The sequence below is a fragment of the Argentina anserina genome, chromosome 2 (genome assembly GCF_933775445.1).
Source record: "Argentina anserina chromosome 2, drPotAnse1.1, whole genome shotgun sequence".
Taxonomy (NCBI): Eukaryota; Viridiplantae; Streptophyta; class Magnoliopsida; order Rosales; family Rosaceae; genus Argentina; species Argentina anserina.
The window spans coordinates 27,801,124-27,819,138 of record NC_065873.1 but is presented as its reverse complement, the minus strand read 5'-3'; the positions used below and the strand labels follow the sequence as shown (position 1 = coordinate 27,819,138).

The following is an 18,015-nucleotide window of genomic DNA, read 5'->3' as shown; positions in this document are numbered from 1 at the left end:
GAAAGAAACCCTATCCAACCCAGCAAGAAATAGCCAATGGAACCTCTTGTGGGCCAGGATGATACATATTGAGATTAGACATGTCTCCATCAACCTTAGTATGAGGTTTCTTACAAAGTTACAATCTTGCATGTGGATCGGTGGATATTGAACTTGACTTTGACACCAACAGTGATACAGACTCATACAGTCGATAACATTACTGTCATTACATGTGCAGCAGCTATGTTTATGAATGCTACAGGAATACTAGTTGTTAATGATAATGTAAACCGTTTTCTGATCATAATGAACGAATCTCAGGATTTACAACTGTATTTTGTTTCGAATTGATTTACTTCTTTCTTGATGAAGCCCGTGTAAACATGTCTCTGATGTTATGCGATTCCGTCTCCAGTTTGATCTTTTTAGCTTGCCTTCCAGCCGCTCGGGTAGTAACCTTACTGTCACTCTTGCTCTTTTCCTGGAAAATTGTAACATGGGATAACAGAACCAGGATCATTCCAATTTCAACCAACACATTGATAATCTTCCGAACAGTAAGAATGTAATATGGTTGTCATACCTGCGAGCCATTCCAAATCCCTGGGCTACTTTCATAGGCAGTTGGTGGAGTTTCAGTGTCTGGTGCGTTTTTCGGTGCCTCTGGTAACTCTATCCTGCGAACACATCACTAACTCAGGTTAATTCATTTTAAGAAGAAGAATCCACCCACAATATGCATTTTCGAAAGTGCTTGATTTATGAATATACTCTGGCAATGCAATACCTTAAACGGTCACACAAAAGCTTCAACCAGGGCTCATCCTTCAGGTATTCCCTTAAGATTGAAACCGCATCAGTCACTGCACCAACAATGAGGATGAATTAAGGAAACAGAAAACAGGCTTTCATGTCAAACTAGAACGATCATTAACTAGTCTTTTGGCTCCGCAGGTTTTTAAGAAGTGCTACAAGCACCAACTACATATATCTCATAGCTATCAACTCAAGTTTATTTTGCTTATTTCAACCTAAGACTGATAAAATGTCCAAATGACTCTAGAAGGACAGAAGAATATAAAACGCTATCTCACTAAATTTGTACATCTATGTTTTTCTTCCCTTGCAGCATAATTACTGTCCAACATGGATAGCGTCTCTTTTATATGGCATACCTGCATCTCATAAGACAAAGATTATAAGAACTTTGACGACCCCAACCACAGTAGAAGGGTAAAATTCTAATTCTCATTGAGCAATCGACATAGTATCATATCCGGATACTAACAAGGGTAACAGACACCCCAACAAGTATATACATCATCACACATCAAAATTATTTAAAGTCAGTCGTAGAAGGACCTTGTGGTACAACCAAGCCAAAACCTTGGAGTCATTAAGCCTAAAATATTTGGAGGAATCAATTTCTGCATATACATAAAGAAACAAAGAGAAAACTTTATCAACTTGAAAAGTACAACACATCTGATATAAGAATTGAGCCTTAAAGATATAAACAAGACAAAGTTCATGTTACTTCTTGATCTTTCAGGTTCTCACTGACATTTCACAGACAGAAACTGAATGAGGTGGTAGGTTACCTCTGATATCACAAACTACTTGCATAGAAGCCTCCGCAATGGACAAGAGTTGCTGATATCCGGGGTAGCCATCAACAAAGACGATCTCATCCAATGGCCTGAACTTCCCAGGATCATCCCTCTTCTACAATTATTAAACAAATGTAGGTACCACAATATAGTTTCACAATTACACACCAAGATTCTAAATTAGAAATGTGGGATTAAACACCACAAGAGATATAGTACCTTCATTCTCGCTTCCTCGAAAATCGGTAACAAAACGAAAACAGGATCAACTCGAGTGGAGGTATATAACCCACCATCTGTACAGAATTACAACAACAACAAAAAAGACAATGAACAAAACACAATAGCAAACAACAACCTGAACAACGTAAAACAAAAGCCAAGCACCGACCTTCCGAAACATAGTCTCCAAGAAACCAAGAACTGTAAGACTGTCTGAACCAGTTAAGTTCCTGGAGCATCCCATCAACTAAAAGACAGCACATTGTGTTCCCTTCACATAAATTGAATTAAATAAAATTAACAGAAAATAACTACAGCTAATTTCTGATCCCGAATTTGATGGGTTTATTCTAAATTTCTTAATACCGGATTTAGGATGGCGAAGTGAAATAAGTTGTCCGGCGCCGTCTCCGGCTAGAGGAGGATCTGCAGAGTTAGCGAAAGTGAATCAGAGATGGGTAAGAATGAAGAAGTGAATGAAATAAAGGACATGAAGCGAAGGGTTACCGGCCGCAATGAGAAGACGAGTTTCATCGAAACCTTGCCACCAAGCCATGAAATTGAATGTGATAAACCCTTAGGTACGCGAGGCTGAGAGGTTTAGGGAGGAGAGAGTGAGACGGTGGTGCGGACGCGCGCCAAGCAAGAGTTGGAGGGAGGAGGCTAAGCGGGCCTCTGGAGTGGGCTGCTTCACTATTTTACCGGTGGGGCCACCAAGCTTGTAGGGTTGTTTTTATTGAAGTTTTTGGTTTCAAAAGTTTACAATTCTAAATATTTTTGGACAAACTATAATGCCCAAAATGCAAATCCATTTTAAACTCGTAGTGCCTAGCGAGTTTCAAAAGTTTGTTAATACCTTTGTTCTTGCGATTCACTTTATTTGAATAGTTACATTGGTAGCACATCATTAAACATGGGCATGGTTAACTTCATATTGAGTAACTGAAACTCTAAACTCTAAATTATAATTATCCGGAACTATTAGCATGCCTACTGAAATCTACGAATCCACCAAAAGTCATTTAGCCAACCGTTCTGCTCCTCTGTTTGAAACTCATATTTGCTATAAAGTCAAAATAGATTATCGTTCTCGATAAACAACGACGTGCATGCAGCGAACTGAAAAAAAAAAGGATTGGTGCCCTTATACAGATTATTCTTTTCTTTCAGATTTCATATAAACAAAGACTAACCATGCAAAAATACGTCTAGCTAGCCGAATAATAAAACTAATAAAACTACAGAAAAAAAATCCCATGATCTAGTTTGTCCTCTTGTTCCATTGTTATTCCTCACCTGGTATAACATGAATAATAATCCAAGCCCTAATATTCAAACAAGTTAAAAACCTTCTTCAAGCTGCAACTGAGAAGGAGAAGTCATCATCAGTCACAGCCCTAGAGGAGTACACATCCCCGTCACTCGCGTACGACGAGTAGTCCTCTTCTTCACTGTCCCTCTCCTGCAACTCCTCGATCTTATCCACCGCCTCTCTCCAATCCCATCTCCCCTCAACGCTGCTCTCGCAGCAGCACATCCCTATCTTCAACAGCTTTAGCATCTCACCCTCTCCGTTTTTGGTCCCTTTCATTTCTTTATCGAACACCTCGCCGGTCCATTCTTCCCTGACCACGGAGTTGACCCAGCTGGCGAGGTCGGCGTTGGCCCGCTTGCCCTGTTGGAGGTAATTTGCGGGGAACTTCCCGGTAAGCATTTCGAATATGAGGATGCCGAGGCTCCACACGTCGGTCTTCTTAGAGGTGCGGCCTGTTTGGGAGAACTCCGGGGACTTGTAGGCGACCATGAGCTTGTGGGCGTGGTCTTTGTTGATGACAGGGATTAGGGCGTATTCAGCTAAGACCGGGTTGAAGTTGTGGTCGAGGAGAACGTTGGAGGATTTGAGATGGCCGTGCGGGACGGGCATGCCAGGGAACTCTTTGTAGAGGTAGCCTAGTCCTTTTGCTACTCCTTTGATGATCATCAGACGGGTTGGCCAGTCGAGGCCTGGTTGGCCTGGGGCTCGCTTACCTGAAAGAATGCACATAGCTAGGGTTAATAATGCATGTCCGATTTTAATAATGTGTGCAAAATCGTGTTATTGTATGAACTTACCATGGAGATGACTAGCCAAGCTTCCATTCAGAGCAAAGTCAAGAACCAAGAGCTTCTCTTCTTTCATGTAATAGAAGGCAACCAGTGGGAGGAGATTAGGGTGTGACAACCTTCCAAGTCTACTCATGTGATCGTAGAAGTCATCTTTGCCAACTCTGTTCATATCCCTAAACCTCTTCACAACCATAGACCCACTCAAAATACCAGCCTTGTAAGACGACCCAAAGCTCCCACTCCCCAAAACCTCAGCTGGTGCTCTAAGTAGCTCTTGCACCTCAAACCTCTTTCTGTCCTTTCTCAGAAAATGCAACTCCCCTCCTCTTTCTGCCTTTTTGTACTCATCCTCTACCTCTGGATCGGGTAGTTGGGCCTCCAATACTCCGCGGGTTTTCCGAGCTACCGGTTTCATTTGAGCATTTTCTTGCTGAGCCGAAGGGGCTTGGCTGGCCTGACGGGATCGACGGCCCCGGATCCAACAGAGGGCACACAGTAGTAGTACGGCCACAGCTGAGATTACTACGATGGCTATGATCATTAGGAGGTGTAGCTTCTTGGACTTGCATTTTCCAAGAGGCCGTCCACACAAGCCTTTGTTTCCTGCTTGGTCAAGAAAGTGACTCACAAAATTACAGATCCTAACAGCTTAAAGATAAAACTTGATCGATTAAGTGATATGATAACTACTAAGACGTAGATAGACGTGCTTGCACTGCAACACTAATGTTGAAGCTCAGATATCTCCAATACATGATTTCTTTATGCAGAGAATAATGAAAAGAGTGGCATCATACATATGTGCATGCATGATTGTACATATATAGTTCAATGCATTCTGTAGCCTCGATCTCCAAATTTCCATACGCATCAGATGTACGAAAGAACTGAAATGATGAATCACTTACCCTCAAAATCAGCCGGGGGTAAATCGCTCAGTGATGGCGGAATCGGACCGTCAAATCTGTTGTTTGCCAGATTTAACATCACCCATTTCCGTGGTTGAAAATTCGGTATCTTCCCACTAAACTGGTTATCCCCAAGGTCCAACTCAATAAGCTTAGGCAAAGCAACCAAAGAACTCGGTATCTTCCCCGTAAATCCATTTTTGGCCAAGTAAACCTTCTTCAAGGTACCACCCATACCACTGAAAGCATCATCCGGAATATCACCAGTGAATTGGTTCTGGGATAAGTAGACACTAATGAGTGGAAGTCTCTTCACATCCGGCATTGGACCTGCAAAGATGTTGTTCATGAAGCTTACGGTCTGGAGGGCCGGCAACTCTGTGAGCGTGTCGATGTCGATCAGGCCAGTTAGACCCATGTTCTGCAGCTGCAGCCCGAACACCTTCTTTCCGGTTGTGTCACATTGTACACCCTCCCAATGGAGGGTAACGTTGCAGGGATTTGTTGTGTTAATCCAGGTCGTATCTAACGCAGAGGTATCAGATAGAGAATTCTTGAATCTGAGGAGTATTTCACCTTCGTGATTTGTTGCAGAACGTGATGAACTAGCAAATACTAAAACACAGAGCATGATAAGCCAGTGATCATATGCTGCTTTACAACGAGCCATAGTATTGATCAATTGCAATGTACCCAAGTAATAATCGACCAAAACTTTGTTGTAAGAAGTACACTAATTGATAAAAAGAGATATATTAGAGAATCTACAACAAAGTAAGTGAAAATTAAATGTTGTGTCAAATACCGCTGGGTACTTGATCAAAGAAAGAGAAGTATCAGAGGAACTTCTTCATTCTGGAATTTCTGACCTAATGATGAGAATGAAATGTGGCTCGGGAGAAAAGAAGGAAATAGAGGTTCAGGGATTGAAGGGAATATGTGAAGGTACAAATAGTCGGCTTTGCGAGAATGACTAGGTCTGTGATTCTATGTATAATGAGCTGGTGATTGGTGCCGGCAATGATTCTTAATACTAACTAAACTGTTGGATATCATTTTAACGTGTAATTGTTTAATATTTCAAGCTATGTCCGTGCTGTTATGTTGATGTTTTGTTCTTGTTAATGGTGATGCAGAAGTATATATCATTGTTGGCTCAGCCGACGTACTTTAACATTATGGGTAGATAGAATCAATGACATATATCACATTCACCAGTACCGTAACCCAGTAAGATATATGATATATATGCATCATCATCTGTTGCTGATCGAACTGCATGTGATGTGTTTGTTTTGGCGCTCATATATTGAAGCCAAAGATATTGATTCCTGCTCATATATAAACATACATGCACAGCTTGTTCGTGACATAAAACTTTCGGAAACAAAAAATTTATAAAACCTTAACAAGCTAGGTAATTTATGATCGATCTCGATTGTAATTTTCTTGGGTAATTACGTTTTGGGTGTATTTAGTTTGTTTTTATGAAATGTTATTGAACTTATTACATATGTACGATCGACATGCACTGGCATGGACGTCGAGCTAAAACAATTATGCTTTAGAACTTTGAAGTACGTGCGTAGCCGGTCCTCTATTTCCTGATGATCTGATCATACAAAGATATGCTTCTTGATTTTATGTTAACGACAGATGTTGAAGCAAATGCTTGTAACGTTATATGTATCACAGGATTCGCAGGCCAATATATTAGTATACTTAATTGCATGTCAATCATTCACAGTGTTGGTTAGGATTTACGCATAGTGTAAATTATTTCGAATCTAATTTTTTGCATGCATGGCGTGGGGTCTTTTCTTTTGGTCCGTCTTGAATTTGACAGAGAAAAAAAGAGTCGCCTTTTTGTTTATCTTTGACACATGCATGAACCGCGCGCGAGGAGAGGCCGGAGAAAGTGGCGATAATCTTCGCGCGATTCTTAATTATGAATTACTTGGTGTCATCGATCACTGCAATGTGAAGGATCAGTATGTGAATCTTTTGATGTGCTGACCTTAATTACTACGTAGCTTTGTGGTGATTAGAGTCTTCTTGATCGACCACTGGTGATTTGAATGCACAATTCCGTGAACTATGCCTAACGGTTCTTGGCAGCAATGTTGCTTTTGTCGACTTTTTGCACTGGATAGACTTTCTGATCATGCTTTACAAGGTGAAACCTCACAGAATTTTCTTGCTATCTATCTGGACTCGAGTACTGTACGTTATAGTTTTCGTAACCGATAAGTTCCTTGTAAAATCAAATTGTGTATATCCTGACTCCATGATATAACACGATTAAGATCGAATTAGTTATGTCATGAATATTTCAAGTCGATCAAATGTTAATGTTAATTATTGACATTAGTGCATGTAACTAAATCGTATAACTAAATTTCGTTCGAAGCTCATCTTTCTCTAGAAAGCTAGCTAGCTACATTCCAACGTACAATATCACAAGAATGAAGTTGAAAATTTGGTAAAAATGCACTGCTCCAACTCTTATTTGACCGTCGCTTGTTTTCGTCAATTCGCATGGGCTAAGAGGCTTTCCACACAATCCACTGTTTCCTGTTGGGATGACCACACATTTTTCATTTCAGAATTCACAACTCCATACATGGATGATTAATTGTATCGATCATGGAACAGTACGTATGTGTATGGATGTTTGTACGAACATATGTAGTTAATACACTAGTCTCTACTAATTTCAACACGCATCACATTACGAAGGAAATGAAATGATGATGAACACTTACCCTCAAAATCGGCTGGCGGTAGATTGCTCAGTGATGGCGGAATCGGACCCGTAAATCTGTTGTTTGCCAGATTTAACCTCACCCAGTGCCATGGTTGAAAATCCGGTATCTTCCCCATAAACTGGTTATCCCCGAGGTCCAACTCATTGAGCTTAGGCAAAGCAACCAAAGAACTCGGTATCTTCCCTGTGAATCCATTTTTGGCCAAGTAAACCTTCTTCAAGGTACCACCCATGCCACTGAAAGCATCATCCGGAATATCACCAGTAAATTGGTTCTGGGATAAGTAGACACTAATGAGTGGAAGTCTCTTCACATCTGGCATTGGACCTGCAAAGCTGTTGTTCAAGAAGCTTACGGTCTGGAGGGCCGGCAACTCTGTGAGCGTGTTGATGTCGATCGTGCCAGTTAGACCCATGTTCTGCAGCTGCAGCCCGAACACGCTCCTTCCGGTTGTGTCACATAGTACACCCTCCCAATGGAGGGTACCGTTGCAGGGATTTGTAGTATTAATCCAGGTGGCATCTAACGCAGAGGTATCAGATAGAGAATTCTTGAATTGGAGGAGAATTTCACCTTCAGTTGCAGCAGTAGAAGATGAGATAACACATGATGATACTAATGCTAACAGAAGTAGCAAGCATTGATCGTGTTGTGCTGATTTGTTATCACGACCCATGACTATTAGTAATCAAGAAGTTTAAGATCGATGGTATATGGAATACAAGGTTAATGAGATGGGTACGTATATATATACACTCCAACATTTTATCTAAAGACATTAGGTATTAATTTCATCATAAGCTGGCATGGGATGGTTCATATTAGGGAAAATACTCAAAATGATACCTGAAGTATCGTGAAAGGTATTTTTTGGTAGATACGAATTTTTGTTACCCAAAATGATACATGAATTATTACACTGTTACCCAATATGGTATCTTCTTTAGTTTCTCCGTTAAATTGATGATGTAACATGTATTTAGAAGGACAAAATGGTCTACACACTATTTTTTAATTTCCTATCTCTTTTCCTTCAAAATTCTCACAAATTCACCAAATTGACTGAAAATTTGTTGGACTTGATAAATCATACCTATATTATTTGCAAATTTATTTACAATATTTTTTATGAAATTTGTAATTTTAAGAGGAAAATCAACTCTTGTATCACAAAACATAACACGAGTTTTAGTATATATATTTGTTTAGCAATAATAATAAAATTAATTTTAAAATTTTTTTTTCCTATTACTTACGGTAAAACTTCTATAAATTAATAGTCTCGAGATTGATAAAATTTATTAATTTAGCAATATATTAATATATCAATAAATTAATAATCTATTAATTTATTTATAAATTATTAATTTATCAAGATATAATAAAATATTTTGTTTCATTTTTTCGAAGAAAAAAGTTTTTACTTACATTGTTTAATTTATTACGTATACATTATTAAATATACTATTTTTATGTATAATATTGTTCAAAATATTATATTGTTTGATGATGATTATATTAATTAAATTTTTTAATGAAATCCTCATAAATTTAAAATTTATTATATAAATTATGACACTAATAATTTATATATTTGATGGGGTCTAGCTAAATAAATTATCGAACTTCCATTATCTTATAAATTTAATGAATTATTAATTTAACACGTTGGCTCTGAGTTGAGACCGAAAAAAAGTTTTATTTTAGCGAGGTTATTATTTAATCGGGTATTATTTAACGAATTTTTACTATATTTGGTAAAAAAAACTCTAAATACATGTCACATCATCAATTTAACGGATAGACTAACGGAGATAACATATTTGGTAACGGTGCAATAGTTCATGTACTATTTCGGGTAACAAAAATTCGTAGGTACCAAAAAATACCTTTCACGATACTTCAGGTATCATTTTGGGTTTTTTCTCTTCATATTATCGTAGTGCCGGCCTTTCTTGGATTTTATTCCCCCAATTGACGTGTAGTCGATGAATTACTTTGTAATTATCTTTACCTTGCTGCGTGATCTATTAAATTTTTGCTCCTTTGTTCTTGTCAACCATGATGAAGCAAATTGATCGAGTGCATTGTTGCCTCAGCCGAGATCTTTCGATAATATATATTAATTTGTTTTATGTGTATGAATTGACAAAATGCAGACCGTATACGCAGATAATGCATACATAATCGCCAAACCTTCTCTACTATAACTAGTGCTTTCGCCCTAGAGTATCGTTTTTGAATTAACAGCGAGTTTATTCTCATCACGTAATTTAACGTCTGATCATAACGATAAATGTATATAATCTTTGAACATAGTAGCTAGACACATGAGTTTAAGTTAGACACAATATTGCTACGTACTGGCCTGAAAAGTATCGTAACACGTACGCATGTGTCTAGGTAGCTAGCTATGTGCGTAGGACGCATGAACTTCTTTGCTTGCTTTGTTCGACCTGCAAATTGATATTGAAGTTCACGTGTGGCAATTTGAGACCATTATCATGTCACAAAATTGAAAGCTCTTCCTTGGCTAGCTAGCTCTTTCAGCAAGTCATTGTTCTTCTCACTTACCCTTTAGATCTGTAACAAGGCAAAAGGAAGCAGAACTATAGAACTACTCACGAGAAACAAGACAATTGCTAGCTAGGTCTTGTCCTCCATCTTTGTCTTCACATCCATGCATCATATACTCTCGTCTAAATGCATGCAGCATCTCTCTCACTCTTCCCAGCTACATTAGATCGATCTTTCCTTCACGAACGTACCTGCAAAAAATTTATACTTGCTTGCTTTTCTATATTTAACCCCTCTCGCTGACTCGCTCTATCTCCATGAAACCCTCCACCACTTCATCCAAAGGCCATATGATCAACATCAACGCCAGCAGCAATGACCCAGATCAGTCAAACAAGTCCTTACTTCACAAATCACCAAAGCCCTCCGACGACCTATCTAACTTCCAGGTCAGCCTCAAATGGTGGGCACTCAACTACTCCACCACTCCACGTCCCTCGGAAAGTTCATCTCCTACTTCATCTTCATCCTCCTGACCATCGTCGTCCCAATCCTAACTTCTGTCACACTAAAGCAATCAACCAAGGATCCCATCTCTTACAGCAAACTAGTCCAGCTCCCCGAATCCGGGTTAGCTGCCATTGCCTTCTTCACACTCTCCGCCTTCTTTCGGAATTACGGCCTCCGGCAGCTTCTCTTCCTCGACGGCCTTGAAGAGGATACTTCCTCTGTCCGGAAGGGATACACCCGCGAGGTCGATAAAGCGTTCAAATGCTTGGCATACATACTCTTGCCTTCGTTCTTCATCGAGCTTGCTCACAAGATTTGTTTCTTCACCACCGTGAAAGTTTCATTGCCGTATATGAGTCCCAGTGTCACGTTGAATTTCATTGTGTTTGTTTTGGTTGTGGCTTCCTGGGTTTATCGGACTGGGGTGTTCTTGCTGGTTTGTATTCTTTTCCGGTTGACATGTGAGCTCCAAATTCTCCGGTTCGAAGGGTTGCATAAATTCTTCGAAGGGTGTCACTCCAACTCTAGAGTCATTTTTCAGGTAATGTAATTAACTTGGAAGTAAAAATCTATGCATATCTAGTAAACCAAAATGACACGGTAATCTTCAGGAACATGTGAGGATAAGAAAGCAATTGTGGATTACGAGCCACAGGTACAGATTCTTTATCATTGGATGCTGGTTTACCACTACAGTGAGCCAATTTGCAGCCTTGATGATGGTTTTGGCATCCAAGGCAGAGAAGACTTTTCTTAACTCCGGCGACCTTGTGGTTTGCTCGGCTGTTGAGCTAAGTGGAATGTTTTTGTGCTTAATGGAGGCAGCAAGAATGACACATAGAGCTCAAGGAATCGTTGCAATTGCTACAAGATGGCACATGCTTTTAACTTCATCTGCTGCTAGGATGAATTCCAACAAGGAGGGGAAAGACCAGAGCCCGGAAGCTAATGGAGGCTGTAACGGAGAGAATGAAAACGATTCATCGGGCATTTCCACTTCTATTTCCCCAGATGAACCGTCCTCGTTCCAAACCAGGCAAGCATTAGGTCAGTGATCTTCCAGATAATTACTCTTATCTATAGTAGCTATCAAATGTGCTGCAGTGCCCAAGTGATCTTATAAACCTAGATGGTGTGCATGCAGTGTCATACTTGGGACACAACCATGGAGGGATCACGCTGTTCGGATTTGCACTTGATAGAGGAATGCTTCACATAATATTTGCCTTTGAGTTCTCTCTAGTGCTGTGGGTACTAAGTAAAGTAGTGGTTTTGTCTTAACATGCTGCTAAACAACTTTAAACAGTTAGTTAATTCTTGTCTTCCAGGGAAGGTTTGCATGTCCCTTCCAGCAGGAATATAGAATAAGGACGCATCTCTCATTTGATGTACAAACAGCAAGAATGCATATATGTTTGCCAACTTAAAAACGTACGCCGTTTGTGCAAGAACTGTAAAAGCTGGAAAAGACTCGAAAGCACTATGAAAAGTTGAAAACACACATGCTTGTAAACAATCTCAGATTTTCTTTTACTAGGAGGACAGTCACTCACCACCACATGGAGAAAGCTATAACGAATGTTAATCAGCATTTCATAAGATCAATTTTGATTTGAAAACCATTAAAATATTCACATTCAAGTTAACCGCAAAATGAAAAAGAGAAAGAAAGACTATTTACGTTCCTGAACAAGATGGTGAACCTGGTTAAGAGTCTTCACTATATCTGCCAGGCATGCGATAACCTGGTCTCCTTGACGCCTCACTAAATCAGCCTGGAGTTCCTTGGTGCTCGTCTCCTCAGTGGCATGATGGTCTGCATTCTCAGTTACAATAGCACGGATGAGGTCTGCACTCCACTGCAATTTCATAGCCATGATTTGCTCCTGTTCTATAATGTTCGTTATATTCTCTTCCATTTGAGTATTTTGTTGCTTCCTCTTCAGACCACTTTTCAGAGTCTTTTTTTCTGCCATGCTCTTCATTGGATTGAGTTCCTCTAAGCAGTTTCCCCCAGGATGTTCTTCTGAGACCTTACTTTTTTTCTTCAGAGCTCTTTTCTGAGGCATTTCTTCTGCCAGCTTCGTCATAGGGCTTGCATCTAAGCAGCTTCCTACCGGTTTTTTTTCAGCTAAGTTCTCCGTAGGAATTGCTTCTATGCAGCCTTCCACATGCTTTCCTTCTACATGGGTTTGGTGAGGCTTTTCTATAGAGTTCCCTTCCGCATGAGTTTGGCAAGACTTACCTACTACATTATTTTCTGGATAGGTTTTGGGAGGGTTTTTTACAAGCTCTCCTTCCACATAAATTTCGCAAGGCTTTTCTACGGGTATCTTTTCTGCATGAGTTTGGCAAGCCTTTTCAACAGGTTCTTCTTCCTCATGAGTTTGGCGCGGCTTTTCTCCAGGCTTTTCCGCCACATGGGTTTGAACAGGCTTTACTATAGTTTTCTCTTCTACACGCATTTGACGAGCCTTTTGCCCAGGCCTTTTAGCCATAGACCTCTTTGCTGAATTTTGGATTGGACTGCATTTCTGCTGTGTCGACGGTCGCCTCCTCTTCTTGGACTCTAAAAAAACACGATAACCATAAACCAACAAGTTGCTTGCTATACTTTTCATTGTTTGAAGCACTTACTCATGCACTAACAAAACATCATCCGCAAACTTACCAGTTCTATTCACTATCTGTGTTTCTATTCACTAATAAAAGCGCATTCAAACGGAGAATGATTGAAGCGAATGGTTAATGCATTTTCAGAAACTGCTCTATTTGACTGTCTGCACATGAACTGCAAACACACCAACCTGAAACTATAACTTTAATTTCGGCAAATCACACTCCTGCGACTATACTCCTATATCTAAATCGTAAAAGCAATAAAACATTAAAACAACTGCTCAAATCCAGAAAGTCATGCCAAACTTTTCCTATTTAAAAATCTATAATGCACAACAAAGAAACTGACCTAATACATTATCATAAATACATCAGAATTAAGCCATGATTGCCACTCTATCCTAACAATCAAACATGCAGAACAATATAACACATCACTCGTAGCTAAAATTGAGAATCACATACAGTAATTCACACAACAAACCAAACGATGCCGTTTTTGAAAAGTTTAAACCATTACCTGGTTCCACCACTCCTACATCATCATCGTCATCCGCCACGTCAGCCTCGCCTTCCGGCTCACTATCCTCCGCCGTCTCCGTCTCGGTCTCCGTATCCGACTGGCTCTCCCGCACCTTCTCATAGCCTCCGATGGCCTTGAAGACCTCGTGATCGAAACTCCGGGGGAGACCGAAATGCTTCCTCCGGTCAGTCTCCAGAGCCCAGTAGGACGAAGCCGAAGCTCTCGACTGTGAATTCCAGTGGCGGATGATCTTGTAGTCGTGGAGCAGCGCCTCCCATTTGCGGCGGTACTGGTCCAGAGACCGAGGCACGCCGAGCGCGGTGCAGTTCTGGGCGACGATCTTCCATTTCTGGAAGGAGGAGAATTCTTTCCGGCAATCGGCTTCAACGGCGGTGATCTCGTTCACCAGGATCAGTAGGTCGGTTTCGGTCCAGTCTGGGGCTACCTGAGAACGGGTGCGTCTGCTGCCGGAGCCCCGATTCGAGTCCGGTAGGGTTTGTTCTCCTTTCATTTCTAGATTTCGTGAGCTCCTATTTCCAGAGGCTCCTAGGCACCGAGGCACTGAGCTTGCATCACTGTAAATGCGTGCTTTGGGCTTGGGCTTATTGTTGGACTCAGGCATGGAAGTACACTCTTGAACTGGACCTGATACAGGCCGGGACATTGTAGATGACTTACGGCCTTTAGTATTGTTAAGGTTGCAGTTTGTCCACTTCGTTAGCTATTTGTGAGTATTCGTGAATGGGTTAGTGTTAGCTTTAAATACAAGAAGTATAATAGTCTGTCTCCTTCTCTTGGGTACCACTTGAATCCACTGCATTTAGGCAAATAGCCTTATGTTATATAAGTAGAAAGGTTGGAGCATTTTCTAAGTGGGATGAGAGATCTATTTTATAGGTAATAGAGAGTTCATCTCCTCTACATGTTCTTCAATAAGGGATAACGTCTCTTACTTTAGTCCTCAAGGCTTGTTGTGGAGCTATGGAGCTATTTTCGTGAGGCCAGAAAAGTGACTTTTCGGCGATGTTTCACTATCTTCACAAAGTTTGTATGATGATGTATACTATGAATATCATGGTTGAGTCTTATAGTGACTTATATGTCCGTATAGAAAGTAATACTTATGCCAGGTGGTATGGGCGTAGCTACGTTGGGGTCCCATCTCAAATTTCAACAACTTTCTCTAATTGGTTAGTCAAAATTGAATATATCATACTTTAATTAAAAAATTTACTCATCTCACAACAAAATTGTTTTAATTAATAATTACATTCATGATTTCTTGTCAATTTCGGACAGCCACTTAGCCACATTTTCTTTATCATTATGGGATATCTTATAAATATTTTATCAATTAATATTGATATTTTTCTCCTCTTCTAATTTGAGTAGAATTCCTACATCGCTTTAATTATCTTCCTAACCAAACTATATGATTCAATACTCTTCTTTTCCAATATATATGTCCATTATGAAAATATCATGAAAGGATTTCAAAGTAGACAATTATACTTACTTTAGAGAAATTTGTTATCTATTAGTATTATAATTATATTATTATTTTTATATTGTAACAATTTAATAATTTAAAAATTAATTATTTTATAACTTTGTTTTAATTATTTATTGTTCAAATTTTGACCCACCTTAATTATAATTGCTGGCTACGCCACTGCTTTGTCACATGGTATACTAGTTCTATGCTAGTAGAGGTATCACCGAGTATAATACTTCTTAACATTTATATGACTAACATTATTCTTTAGCACTCTCGAAAGGTCACTTGGTACTCTATCATTATTCCTCCTTGCTCCTTAGTTAGAAGATTTGTATATGTTTGTTGCTCAAATTTATTAGAAAGAGGCACGGAGGTCAAGAGAAACTTCACAAGTTACGTGAAAACTAGAAACATCACATAGTTGACAATTAAATGTTAGTCATAGAGATCAATAAACCATTCTCGATCACCACCGGCTAGCTATGCCCTCTTATATCATAGTAAGATGCACTTTGGAGTTGGGACGCGTAAAATCGTATGTGGAAAGACTTGATCAACATTTAGCCAAGATCTAAAACTGTCGAAGCTACTCGACGGGCTGCCTAAATCAGTTGGCACGAAGAATTTAATATTTTTTGAAGCCATCGCGTAGTCTTGTTACCTTGATAATCAGACTATAATAAAAGTCGGTGCAAATCAATCCTCATATGCCGGTGATCTATGAGTACTTAGCCAGTAATGCATGTATGATAAATACATGACATTGTTATAGTTAAAAGAAAAAAATACAAGAGATTTGTTACTCTAGTGAATAACAAGACACCTCTCTAATGCATTGTATATGTAGATGCATTCAAGTGCGTACGTACGTAGAGTCTTCATCGCGGTACACATACCTATATCATCACATTCGCACATGCCTGCTCTTGCTCAATCGTGGTATGTTTCGAACTTTTGATGCATTTGCGTGTCTATATGTTTCACTACCGAGCGCGTCAATAACTATTTCATATGAAATAATAGATTCGTGACACTGATCAAGCGTGAAAAATATGCTAATTTTTTTTACTATATCGATTTCTTTCACCACAAAATTACACTACTTACTGGAACAACGGACGACGAACACACTGATTCACAATTTTTTAAAATAAATAAAGCGATGAAAAACTAAATCCAGATAAGAAACATATACGACTACTGTTTTCATATCTCACTGTGGCACCCATTTGCCCTCAAGTAGCTCCGCCCCTAGGACGAACATGCTTATTCACAATTTTTCTAAATAAATAAAGTGATGAAAAACTAAATCAATATAGGAGACAAATACGACTGCTATTTTCATATCTCACTATGGCACCAATTTGCCCTCAAGTAGCTCCGCTCCTAGGACGAACATGCTGATTCGCAATTTTTCTAAATAAATAAAGTGATGAAAAACTAAATCAAGATAGGAGACAAATAAGACCACTGTTTTCATATCTCACTTTGACACCCATTTGCCCTCAAGTAGCTCCGCCCTAGGACGAACATGCTGATTCACAATTTTTCTAAGTAAATAAAGTGATGAAAAACTAAATCAAGATAGGAGACAAATACGACCACTGTTTTCATATCTCACTCTAGCACCCATTTGCCCTCAAGTAGCTCTGCCCCTAGAACGAACATGCTGATTCGCAATTTTTCTAAATAAAAAAAGTGATGAAAAACTAAATCAAGATGGGAGACAAATACGACCACTGTTTTCCTATCTCACTCTGGCACCCTTTTGCCCTCAAGTAGCTCCGCCCACGAACATGCTGATTCACATTTTTTTTAAGTAAATAAAGTGATGAAAAATTAAATCATGATAGGAGACAAATACAACTACTTTTGATATCTTACTGAACACACTGATTCACAATTTTTTTAATTAAATTAAGTGATGAAAACCTAAATCAAGATAGGAGACAAGTACGACCACTACTTTCATATCTCACTCCCAATCAAACCTGCTATCCGCATCACATTATCCTCCATCCGATTGCCACCCTTCATAGTTTCCCATCCGCTATACAAAATATGAACACAGCTAATATCTTCTTATCCTCTCTCAACCTCCCTATACCAGACAGAGTCCAGAGATTTGAAAGGGACGATTCCAATCTCACACCGCAGATCATAATGATACTCCCCATCTTCAGTGAACTCAAATCCTATATGATTCCCATACCCGACATCTGCTGGGAATTGGAAATCCTCATAGGATGTAACTATAGCAAGTTGGAATCGGAATCAAATTGGCATACAGTATTTGCCCACCCAACTAGGACCAAGTTCGCAGCTGGAATCTAGGTAATGAAATCAAGCATGGACCTCGCTTTGCAATTTGCCAAATCCGGTTAGGCTAAAAAATTAAAAGGGCGTTGGTGTTTGGTCCCGGAGTTGCGTCCAGGTTCATTTGGACCCGAATTGGTTAAATGGTTATTTGTCTCGATGACTTGAATGCTGACATTGTGGTACCAACTGTAGTTGTTCAAAACGCGTCGGGTTCAATGAACCTTAATCAGCTGCGTTTAGTTCTACGTTATGTCAATACCAACTATATATCATCCAGACAATCCATGGTTATGGCCTGCAATTTGTTGTGTTTGATAAAAAATTTAATCAAAATTTTGAATTGTCAATTAAACGCAAATAGGTTCTACTACTTAGTAATCAAATAATCAATGTTAATGGTTATAATAACATATCTCAAAATGGCAGAATGTTT

The 18,015-nt window shown here is 39.4% G+C and overlaps 4 protein-coding genes across 4 annotated transcripts; 1 reads left to right on the top strand and 3 right to left on the bottom strand.

Annotated features, from left to right (window-relative positions):
• Positions 1 to 140: 140 nt before the first annotated feature.
• LOC126784403 (uncharacterized) lies at positions 141 to 2,457 on the bottom strand. The gene is made up of 10 exons (XM_050509867.1): positions 2,322 to 2,457; positions 2,181 to 2,240; positions 1,984 to 2,085; positions 1,812 to 1,888; positions 1,584 to 1,707; positions 1,345 to 1,409; positions 1,088 to 1,157; positions 770 to 845; positions 566 to 659; positions 141 to 463 (listed from the first exon to the last, which is right to left on the bottom strand). Exons 1-10 carry the CDS (start codon positions 2,368 to 2,370, stop codon positions 335 to 337), a joined length of 846 nt encoding a protein of 281 aa, XP_050365824.1. The 5' UTR covers positions 2,371 to 2,457; the 3' UTR covers positions 141 to 334.
• Positions 2,458 to 3,082: 625 nt separating this feature from the next.
• LOC126783803 (pollen receptor-like kinase 4) lies at positions 3,083 to 5,498 on the bottom strand. The gene is made up of 3 exons (XM_050509339.1): positions 4,829 to 5,498; positions 3,927 to 4,523; positions 3,083 to 3,842 (listed from the first exon to the last, which is right to left on the bottom strand). The coding sequence occupies exons 1-3, from the start codon at positions 5,496 to 5,498 to the stop codon at positions 3,169 to 3,171; spliced, it is 1,941 nt and encodes a 646-aa protein (XP_050365296.1). The 3' UTR covers positions 3,083 to 3,168.
• Positions 5,499 to 10,430: 4,932 nt separating this feature from the next.
• Positions 10,431 to 11,920, top strand: LOC126784318 (uncharacterized). Its single transcript, XM_050509788.1, is given in 4 exon segments — positions 10,431 to 10,595; positions 10,598 to 11,164; positions 11,235 to 11,670; positions 11,768 to 11,920. Coding segments are annotated over 4 exon segments (1,305 nt in total). The 3' UTR covers positions 11,905 to 11,920.
• Positions 11,921 to 12,148: 228 nt separating this feature from the next.
• On the bottom strand, positions 12,149 to 14,365 carry LOC126783658 (uncharacterized). The gene is made up of 2 exons (XM_050509162.1): positions 13,763 to 14,365; positions 12,149 to 13,192 (listed from the first exon to the last, which is right to left on the bottom strand). Exons 1-2 carry the CDS (start codon positions 14,274 to 14,276, stop codon positions 12,297 to 12,299), a joined length of 1,410 nt encoding a protein of 469 aa, XP_050365119.1. The 5' UTR covers positions 14,277 to 14,365; the 3' UTR covers positions 12,149 to 12,296.
• Between the last annotated feature and the right edge of the window lie 3,650 nt (positions 14,366 to 18,015).

Coding starts and splice junctions, on each gene's coding strand:
- LOC126784403 (XM_050509867.1), bottom strand. CDS start 2,370: ATGGCTTGGTGGCAAGGTTTCGATGAAACTCGTCTTCTCATTGCGGCC. Junction 1,158..1,344: donor TGGCTTGGTTGTACCACAAG/GTCCTTCTACGA, acceptor TATGAGATGCAG/GTATGCCATATAAAAGAGAC. Junction 660..769: donor CTTTTGTGTGACCGTTTAAG/GTATTGCATTGC, acceptor ATGTGTTCGCAG/GATAGAGTTACCAGAGGCAC.
- LOC126783803 (XM_050509339.1), bottom strand. CDS start 5,498: ATGGCTCGTTGTAAAGCAGCATATGATCACTGGCTTATCATGCTCTGT. Junction 4,524..4,828: donor ACCCCCGGCTGATTTTGAGG/GTAAGTGATTCA, acceptor TTGACCAAGCAG/GAAACAAAGGCTTGTGTGGA. Junction 3,843..3,926: donor CTTGGCTAGTCATCTCCATG/GTAAGTTCATAC, acceptor GCATTCTTTCAG/GTAAGCGAGCCCCAGGCCAA.
- LOC126783658 (XM_050509162.1), bottom strand. CDS start 14,276: ATGAAAGGAGAACAAACCCTACCGGACTCGAATCGGGGCTCCGGCAGC. Junction 13,193..13,762: donor TGTAGGAGTGGTGGAACCAG/GTAATGGTTTAA, acceptor GTGTTTTTTTAG/AGTCCAAGAAGAGGAGGCGA.